The sequence below is a fragment of the Gouania willdenowi genome, chromosome 9 (genome assembly GCF_900634775.1).
Source record: "Gouania willdenowi chromosome 9, fGouWil2.1, whole genome shotgun sequence".
NCBI lineage: Eukaryota > Metazoa > Chordata > Actinopteri > Blenniiformes > Gobiesocidae > Gouania > Gouania willdenowi.
The window spans coordinates 29,922,884-29,933,430 of record NC_041052.1 but is presented as its reverse complement, the minus strand read 5'-3'; the positions used below and the strand labels follow the sequence as shown (position 1 = coordinate 29,933,430).

Sequence of the window (10,547 nt, the reverse complement as noted above, 5' to 3'; positions counted from 1 at the left end):
CACTGTTTTAACAACTATTTGTCTCCAACTTGTCAAGAACATAAATCCAAAAATTTCAAGTGGAAATTATGAACACACTAGGAGGATTTTGCTTTTAAAGATGGTGTGGTTTGGCCAAAAATGGAAAAAAAGTGCCAAATTTGGCCAGCTAAATAAAAAATTGCAGACTTCCTGTGGAATTTAGGTTATAGGTCCAAATTACATTTCTGCTAGTCAGTGTCCAATGCATATACCTACAAAATGCCATCCAGCTAGTTCAAACTGGTGGAAAGTTACAAACGCTATGTGGCGCAAACGAGTCCCGAAATTGCATCAAAAAAGTACACGTAAAAGTTTTCACCAAACTATACCATCCTGACAAATTTCATGAAACCCCTCAAACATGTCAATGTCAAATATGTCTATGTTGAACATGTCGATCATGTGTATGTTGAACATGTCAATCATGTCTATGTTGAACATGCCTATGTTGAAAATATTTATCCTGTACTGTATATGTTGAACATATCAAGCATGTTGATGTCAAACATATCGATCATGTACTGTATATGTTGAACATGTCAAGAATGTCTATGTCGAACACGTCTATGTTGAACATGTCAAACATGTTGAGATGCCAGGATCTTAGCAGACTGGTTGGAATATACTTTACTTTCTTGTCATATATGTAGAGCTACATATATTAAATTTGTTCTCTGCATTTAACCCCTCCTGAGGAGCAGTGGGCAACCACGGTGTAGTGCCAGGGCAGCAGTTAGGGTTAGGGTACTTACTTAACATTCCACAGTGACGGACCAGGTGAGTTTAGAACCAGGGACCCTACGATTACAAGCTTGCTTCCTTAACCACTAACATTAAGGTGACGTCAGGAGAGGAAGAATAATATCTATACCTGTAGATCCAATCCATCTATCCTACAGAAACATGTGGATGTTCATGTTATCATGTGACCTACAGTCAGCTGACGGAGTCACATGATCACGTTCAATAGACTGTGGGCATTACACTGAGCTTTAGCTTCATCACAAAACATTGGAAAACATTAGAACACACTGTAATACAGAGTCTAATGACACTTTATTCATTCAATCAATCATTCATTCATTCAATTGTTAATTAATCAATCAATCAATTAATTCATTCATGGGTCCTTCTTTGCACACTGTTGGTGACACTCAGGGTTGGGGTCAATTAATTTTTCAGTTACAATTACATTTTCAATTACCCATGTTCAATTACAATTCAATTATGATTACAGTGACTAGCATTTTTTCCAATTACAATTAAATTACAATTATTTCTTATCCTCAGAAAATCAATTACAATTACATTCTCAATTACTAAAGCACAATTACAATTAATCACAATTACTGATCCTGAAATAAATAACCTAATAAAAGTTAACCTTCCTCTTGTGTTAGCTTTCTGTTAGCATCTCTTATGATAACAGGTCCCAAATCAGCTGTAAAATACACTAAAAACAAATATCTCTCATCTAATTTTGTTCCTATCAATTGGTTGCCATGTTAGGCTTCCTAATCAATAAAAATATAGGTTTTAATATTTTTGGTGTGGGCATTGGAGCCTTTTTTGCATCAGTATACCCCCCAATTTATATTTTTTTAAATGGTAAAATGTGGGAAAGCTTGATATGAAACACATTTTAATAATTGCTTACTACATAGTAGTAAACAATTCTATGTACAGTTCTACGCATACATATGTGTAGAACTGTAAATAAAACTGTAACATGGTTCCCCAGTTTTACAAAGTCAATTATCTGAACTCAATTCCAATTTAAATAGGATTACGGCAGCAATAGATTTTTAAGGCCGAGCTACCAGACTCAAAACTCCACTCACTTTGTTTTTCTTCTTCTTCTTGTTGTGTACACTAGTTAATATTGCTACTCCTCTGTTATTCGTGAACAGATACATGCTACCTGCTATTCGACGCAGAGACGTTCTGCAGGCCCGGCCGTAGTTCATCAGAACATAATTGTAATTAATTATCAATTACGCAATTACAAATATAATTGACCCCAAACCTGGAGACACTGTAATGTATTTGTAGTTTCTCATCCATTCAATCAATGAGAGGTTTAATGAGCAGATAAACTAATCTAAAATAATCAGATCCTCTGCTGTCGTCTTCCTGAGCTTCATGTCCCTCACTTTAAACACGTCTGTGCTGTCATGAGGGTGAACGTTGATGATGTGATGAATTGTTGTTTCCACATGAACTTTGTCTGCATTCCTTTCTTCCAATAGTGTTAATTTTTCTTCTTTGGTCACAATAATTGTCTGTTCGTTCATGCTAACGTAAGCTGCTCAGTTTGGGACTGGTCACAATCTGATAACTCCCCTATGACGTGAGCGCACTGTTCTCTCTCTCTCTGTGTGTGTGTGTGTGTGTGTGTTCACTCACTGATAGTCGACACAAACATGATGATGAACCCAGCAAACATTGGGATGTGATATCCAATCCTGCAGAGACACAACAACGATAAGATGATTACAGCAGTAAAAATGTGAATAATAACATGACTAAAGTTATTGATAACATGAATAATGACCTGTTGGTAAGCGGGCCGATGACCGGGTTAACCAACAGCTGAACCAACGCTTTGGAGGCAAACAACAAACCAACACGAAGGTTCTCCTCCTGCAGGAAGGATCCATCCTCTACACACTCCTGTCAACACACACAGACACACACTTTGACATGGTGGAATATAAATGTGATTAATATAACGTGTTATCAATAACTTTTTGAAAGTTTGGACTGATCACAATGATTGACTGTGACTAATCTAAGGTAAAGAGCCCATGACCCTCTATAACCATGTGCTTCTCCACCTACTGAGCTGTTGCTGTTGCTGTGTGATGCCTCAGGGCCTGATGTTGTTGTATTCTGCCTGAAGGGGGCGGAGTCTAGCGGTGATGTCACAGGGGGAGTTTCAGTGTGCAGCAGAGAGTCAGGATGATCGATGGAGTAAAGAAAGGTGGGAACGATGGGCACTGAAACAACAACACACTCATATATACATTAATGTGTTTATACATTTATAATTTTATTTATAAACCCCAGAGGGTTCACCACCTGCAGGAAGGAGCCTCACCTCTCTGGTGGGGGAGGAGCCTGAGCAGGTGTGTGAGGTAGAGAAGTTCAGACTGTAGATGGCCTCAACACCACAAATAAGTGTCCTCATTCTGCTGGGGGATTTCAACCACAGTGAGACCTGGAGGAAATCTGAACCCGAGCGCTACTTTGTTATTGGACTTCTGTGCTTGTCACAGATTCCTCATAACCAACACCATGATCAGTATAAAGGTGTTGTCCTCATGTGCACGTGGCACCAGGACTGCCTAGGACACAATCCACCGATCACCACCTGGTGATGAGTTGGCTCTAACGGCGGGAGAGGAAGGCGGTCAGACCCAAACGTATTGTTTTGGGAACGTCTGGCAGAGTCTCCAATCCAAAAAAGTTTCAACTCTCACCTCCAGGAGAGCTTCAACCATGTCTTGGGGGCAAGGACATTTAGTCTGAGTGGAACATGTTCTATGTCTCTGTTGTTGAGGCGGCTGATCTGTGCTGTGCCTGTCGTGGTGGCAACACCTGAACCCATTGGTGGACACCGGGGGTGAGAGATGCCGTCAAGCTGAAGGACTTCTATCGGGCCTTTTTGGTCTTTGGGACTCCAGAGGCAGCAGACACGCACCGGCAGGCCGAGCAGAGCACAGCCATGGCGGTCGCCATTGCGAAAACAAAGACATGGGAGGACCTTGGTGAGGCCATGAAAAAATGACTTAAGGCTTCAAAGAAGTTCTGTGCCATCATCTGGAGTATGAGGATGGGGGAGCAGTGCACTGTCAACACTGTGTGGTGGTGATGGTGACCTGTTGTCCTCGACTTGAGATCAGTTCTGGATCACTGAAAGGAATACTTCAAAGAACTCCTCACTCCCACCAACATGCCTTCCTGTGAGGAAGCAGAGCCTGGGTATTCAGGAGGACTCCTATCTCTGGGGCTGAGTGAGAGGAGGAGCTCAGAGTAGAGCAGCTGCTCCTCCACGTTAAGAAGAGCAAGGTGAGGTGGCTCATACGCATGGTTAGGACATGGGGAGGCGTTCAGGACACGTCCCACCAGTAGGAGACCCAGAGGGAAACCAGGATACAGGGAGGGACTGTATCTCTGAGCTGGTCTGGGAACACTTCAAGATCCTCCAGGAAGAGGCCAGTGTTGGGGACTTGGTAAATGTGTAACACAGTCACACACACACACACAGCATTGTGAAAGGGGGTTGACAGAGAGCTGAAGAAAATTATTCTTGAAACAGGAAACAGAAGAGAACAAAGGCCCAGGAAGTCATGCTGTTAGTTATCACAGGACTAGCAAATGATGGAGAAGTGGGGGGATCAAACCCCCACCCCTGGACTCTAAACTGTAGGTGTAAAAGCACCAAAAGAACAGACATAACATGTCTTTAAATCCGGAGCAGTCTGCTGTAAAGGAAGCATAGAACCTCGATCGAGTTGTAGCTTTATATGTATGAGGGCTATTGATTACAACATGTATCAGGGTTATTTATTATTATTACACCTAGTCATCTGTGTGAGGTGATGAAAGAAAGAAATTGACTGATGTCCAGGTCAATGGAAACACCAGCATTAAAAGATCTATGCTGACACCAGGAAGAGGGAAGTCTGGGCTTTGCTGCTTAGGATACTGCCCCCGTGACCTGTCCACGGATAAGCAGAAGATGGATGTATTCATACATTTATATATTTATAGGTTTCTATTTCATCTGCTCAAAGGTTGTCTTTTACTGCGTCCCCTCACAGACTGACTTTAGTTAATGATGATGATGATTTATTCTGACGCAGAGAAAACTCAAAGAGACCACTTTAAAGTTCAGGATCAGGAGGTGACGTGTGTGTGTGTGTGTGTGTGTGCGCACTCACCGACCACAGTCAGCAGCATGTTGTCGAGCAGTAAAGCGACACAAACAACAACCAGAACGAGTCGAGGAGATTCTCTGCTGTGACTGAGCCACGCCATGACTACACACAACAAATACACAATCATGACACAATGTACACGACAACACAATATACACAACAAATACACAATCATGACACAATGTACACGACAACACAATATACACAACAAATACACAATCATTACACAATGTACACAACAACACAATATACACAACAAATACACAATCATGACACAATGTACACGACAACACAATATACACAACAAATACACAATCATTACACAATGTACACAACAACACAATATAGACAACAAATACACAATCATGACACAATGTACACGACAACACAATATACACAACAAATACACAATCATTACACAATGTACAACACTCCACACACATCACACAGAGAAGCACTCATTCTGCTGTTATATCAATCTGGTCATTGTTACAACATTTGACTCTTCAATGCTGCCACAGTGTTTACATTTATCTGACCAATAGAAACTGCATTCATTCACACTAACTACAACTGGACAGGACTCGATTTGACAGAGATCAGTCAGAAGATAAGATGGCGACTAGATGATACCCTACAGCGACATCAGACCATGAGTAAATGAGGGACGATACAATGAGTTCATACAACTACATAATGTACAATGGACCTGAATGGTCACAACACAAATGCCATAATGGAAGTAAAAATCAATGAAGAAGAGTAAAGAACCAGTCAAACTCCAACAGCAGCTGCTCTCAGTGCTCAGTGTGTCACAGGATAACATGATGACTAGTCTGTCCCTAACACTGGCTGCTTTGTGGGATTAAAGTTCAGCATCTTCCTCCTAAAGCAAGAGGAAGATGAACCAAGACACGATAGGCTTTAAGTGAAGTGCACACACACACACACACACACACCCGTTTTTATCACACCGTGAGGACCAATGACAGAATGGTGTCTTATGGGATCCACCCTTTCTGAAGGTCATGCAGATCTGATTTTAACTTCTAAAATCATGAAAAATTTAAGGGAACACACAAATCACTTGAAACATCTAACACTCACTGAAAAAGTTCAAACCTGAAAATCGGTCCCCACGGCGTGAGTGATATTTCAGGAGGTGGACCCCACCAGGGTAGAAAAACCAACACACACACACTCTCTGAGCTGATCTTATAAAACTCATCTCTTTCAGCAGCAACACAACAACACAAACCTACAAAAAACAAGTGAGCAACAGTATATGATCAACAGTCATGTATCTTCAAGCTGGGGCCAACCCACAACTTGACATGAATAACCAAGGACCCACAACAAAGACAAAGACAAAAATATAGAAATATGATGAAGGCGAACCAACCTTTGTCCTCTGACTCTGAACCACAGGAGGAAGAGGAGCAGCTCTGACTGGAACCAAGGCACAAACACACATTTACTCACAAACTGTGTGTGACCTCACCTATCTCTGTGAGGACCTGTGTGTCTGTGTGTGTCTACGAGTGTCTGTCCTCCCTTTATTAAACCAGAAACAACCTGCAGGCTGGAGACCTTATCTATCTCTCCATTACACACACACACACTGCTGTTTGTGTGTGTGTGTGCGTGTGTATCAGAGCTGCCTCATTCACTAAACAAACCTCACACACATGAGAGTAAGGATAATAGTATCATTTAGAGAACTACATTTTCAGCTTGACTCAAATTAGGGTGATACAAAGAAGAGTAGAGCCCACAGCAAACACTATACATTTTGGGCCTGTCCTCTGAAGCTGGATCAGTATATCTTGGATAACTATATCCTGATATCTCTCTGTTATCTTCACCTATTCAAACATTTAAACCCCTGTCCTACGAAGCAGGATATAAACATGTTCACTAGCCCTGGTGATGTCTGCCTGGGTACATGCGCACTCCTGTGACAGAGATGGAGATTGCGGCATCAAACCAATCACATACACAGAAAAACTGTGTAGAGCAATTTACGTCACAATTAAGGAATAATTCTTTAAAAATATGAAGAATTCAAATCCATAATTCAGACCACAAACAACGCTGTTGCTGCAGAAAAAGGTTGTCCACCCCTCACCTAGCTATAAGCCTTCCATGGGTGTGGCTTATAAACAAAGCAAAGGAAAACCAAAAATCCCACGTCGGCGGGGTCCTCAGGGCTTGGTCTAGGCAATCAGCTCCTGTGATCCCACAAGGCAAGGGAACGCTTCTTTGTGCACCGCACCTGAGAAGTCAGCTTAGACGGTGTAGTTGTTATCACTCCGCCTCACTCAGTGGCCTTGTCGGTTCCTCCTTTGTTGTTCGGTCAGCCTCCGTCTCAGCATCAGCTGGTGTCGGCAATCGGCTGCTTGGATCCATGTCGCCCGCTCCGCGACCTTCACTGCCGTGTGGGTCGTCAGCTGAACGCGGAAAGGGTCGGTCCACTTCCGGTTGGTCCACCTTCGGTCGGCGTTGTAGATGATCACAAAGTCATTAGGCCGAATATCGTGTAGATGATCGGTTGTTGGCAGAGGAAGGGCAGTCTCCACACACCTCGCAACCTCTCTTGGGATCGGTTGGTACCTGAACAGAAGAAAAGAGAGGAAAACAAAACCAAAACAAAAAAGAAAAAAAAAAAACAAAATTTAAAAAAAAAAATAAATAAATAAATAAAATATAAAAAAAACAAATAAAATTAAATAAAAACAAATAAAATTAAATAAAAAAATAAAAATAAAATAAAACTAGTTTAAAGAGAAGGGGTGTTAGGGTTAGTTAACTAACTAAATGAATAGTTAGTATGGCTCATTTATAGCTTCCAGGAAGGCAGAGACAGGTCAGAGGTCAGGATCTGAGAGCTTTTCAGATCCTAAAAGGTGCTGCTGCACAATCACACAATGGTTAGGTGTGGGTTAGTGAGCTTTTAGCCATACTAGCTCAAAGTTATCTAAAGCCCATTCACACGTGAATGGGAAAATATGAGGCTGAAAGAAAAGCAGGAAGTATTAATTTAATTCTCCTTTCCTGGAGCAAGGAGAAGCATAGCTAGAGTTGCAGTGATTCTCAAACTGTGGTACATCTACTACTAGTGGTACGCTGATATCTGGTGAGAAGCAACAATTTGAGAACCACTTTTACAAGGACATGCAAGTCAGAAGGAGAAGTGTGGAGCATGACTACATGTCTTCTCAAGATGAATGCATACAATTGGGAGACATGGAGGTGTGAAAAGCCAAATAAGTTTAACCAAATAAATAAATAATGGTATTTATTTATTGAAATTGTTTGTTTTGTTTTTCTCTTTGCTATCTCTTATTTCTGAAGGAGAAATCTTATTCTATCCTTTATTTATTCTGAATAATGTTAACACTCCACACCTAATAACATAACCTAATTTTTTTTATAGAGCTGAATTTGTCAGTACATTTATTTTATTATTTTCCCTCATAATTATTATTTGAGATGTAATTTACTTAATTTTGAAGCTAAATTGGTGGCAAAAGTCTCTCCTATTCTGTGTCTGAACCAGAGTTAAGCCCTTTTGCTCTCTGCATTTATCCCATTCGTAGGAGTGACGAGCCATAGCACAGTTTGGAGAGCTTCCTTAAATGTAATCTAATTTATCTCCATCAATTAATAAGAATTTCAGGAGGACCCTCTTTAAATCTCAGGCAACCCAGATTGGGCCACCAACCCAATGTTGAGAAGACTTAATTTTACCCTAAAAAATGTCTAAACCCAGTGGAAGTGTTTTATGGTCTTGCACGCTAAGTGCTGGTGGGGGAAGAAAATGGTTGGAGGGTTTTGAGGTATATCATTTTCCCATGATAAAATACAAATCAAAAATCAGCGGGATGTTGGCCCTCTCCCTTCCCTTTTTTACATAAGAATACATTTGGATTCTTAAAACTATTTGATTAATATCTTTGTAAAATCACTTATCTGATCATTTTGAATGTGTCTCCGTTTTCCTCTCTCTTGCGTCCGCCTGCTTTTGTGAAATGAAAACAATATATGTTGAGGCTAGGCTGCCTGTCGCAAGCAGCTTCAAAAGGGTAAGGATACAGATTGTTTACGAGGGTATCGGTCAAAAAAATTGTCAAAATGTAAACTTGGTGAGGCTGCAGTCCTCAATCTCCGTCTCAATTTTCCTGAAATTGAGTAAAAACAAAAGGGTAAAAGAAGAATCGTTCGGAAATAACAAAGAAGAAAAACGTGCGAGCTCAAAAAAATCATGGCCAATAAAAAAAATAAATAAATAAAAACTTCAGCTCGAAAAGCTGAGGCAGCACAACAGAGGGCTTTTTCTTCAACGGATGTAACCATATCTTGCATTGTGGGGTCCTCCCCTCAACAAGAAAATAAAAGGAAAGAAAAGCAAACAAAAACAAAAACAAAACCATTTGTAACACTATTTTCCTCCATTTTGTTTGTCTTTCTCATAAAGGCAAAAGTGTAAATAAATGAGCAAGACATAATGAATAAAAGCAAAGATAAATGATGGGCACACATGGTCTCATGTGGCAAACAGAAGGGTTCTGAGTGAAGTTACGGTGGTCCTGTGTTTCAGCTCATAGTTATGAACGTGAGTGTGACTGTATGTCTGGTCTGTCTGCTTAGAGCACACCTTCTTTTAAGTGTTTCTCGAAGCGTGTCAGAGAATGAATGAAAACAAAATAATCTCGCGTACAGTCAGAAAATAGAGGGGTTAGTATTGCCCAATCGAAGGAGAAGCTTGTTAGCTATTCGCTAGTTGTCCCCCCGATGCCAAAGTTCAAGGCGAAAGTGATATAGCACTACCACCAAAGGCTGTGGTGGACTTCTTATGGCTTGGTATCCTCGTGGCTTTTGAAACAGTCTTTTTTTGGTGAAGGTGTTCCAGCAGACGTGCGATCAGTCTGCAGTTGCTGCCGCATCGTTCAGGCAGTAATCGTGGCGTCTAACCCGCAACTCATTGGTGGGGGAGTGTCCAACCAACTCCGACGCCCACGGGTTCTCAGTCTTTGATGATGGGGCAGGATGTGTTAATCCCAGCACTGGTCCATTCCATAGACGATGAAGAGTTGACTTGGGACTGAGCGAGTTATTTTGTTACATCATTGCTTTGCTGAATGGGAGAGTTGAGTCCTTTGATAGTCGATTTCCTTCTGAAGCTTGGTCCTTTGAATGATGTTGACATTTTATTAGCATAAGGGTTGAAGGTGATTTCATTCATTAAGGGCTTTCATTGAAGATGTCGTTTCTTCAGGGACAACCGCAAAGCCAACAGAAACTGACAATAAAATAATTAAAAAAAATTATAATGATGATAACACTAATATTAAAATTAAATTAAATTAAATACTGTATTCATCTGTGTGTGTGTTTGCGTGTGTGTTGCTCATATGCATTTTAGAGTGGACCCCAGATATATCAAACATGAAATCAAATGAAATTTAAAATGAAAATGAAAATAGTGTCTGTGTTGCAATGGCTTAGCACTATTCTGTAGGCAGAGGGAAAGGTGAGAAACCACAACGTTGTGGCATTAACGCTGTTAGTTTTGGGAATCTA

General features: G+C 40.8%; 1 protein-coding gene across 1 annotated transcript; it reads right to left on the bottom strand.

Moving 5' to 3' along the window:
* Positions 1–2,419: 2,419 nt before the first annotated feature.
* Positions 2,420–6,657, bottom strand: LOC114470078 (chromaffin granule amine transporter-like). Its single transcript, XM_028458093.1, has 5 exons — positions 6,367–6,657; positions 4,968–5,066; positions 2,863–3,020; positions 2,576–2,694; positions 2,420–2,486 (listed from the first exon to the last, which is right to left on the bottom strand). The coding sequence occupies exons 2-5, from the start codon at positions 5,062–5,064 to the stop codon at positions 2,420–2,422; spliced, it is 441 nt and encodes a 146-aa protein (XP_028313894.1). The 5' UTR covers positions 5,065–5,066; positions 6,367–6,657.
* Positions 6,658–10,547: the final 3,890 nt, after the last annotated feature.

Excerpts from the sequence above, each read along its gene's own strand:
- LOC114470078 (XM_028458093.1), bottom strand. The coding sequence starts at position 5,064 with ATGGCGTGGCTCAGTCACAGCAGAGAATCTCCTCGACTCGTTCTGGTT. Across the intron at positions 2,695-2,862 it reads ACAGCAACAGCAACAGCTCA|GAGTGTGTAGAGGATGGATC; the intron begins GTAGGTGGAGAA and ends GTGTGTTGACAG. Across the intron at positions 2,487-2,575 it reads ATCGGCCCGCTTACCAACAG|GATTGGATATCACATCCCAA; the intron begins GTCATTATTCAT and ends GTGTCTCTGCAG.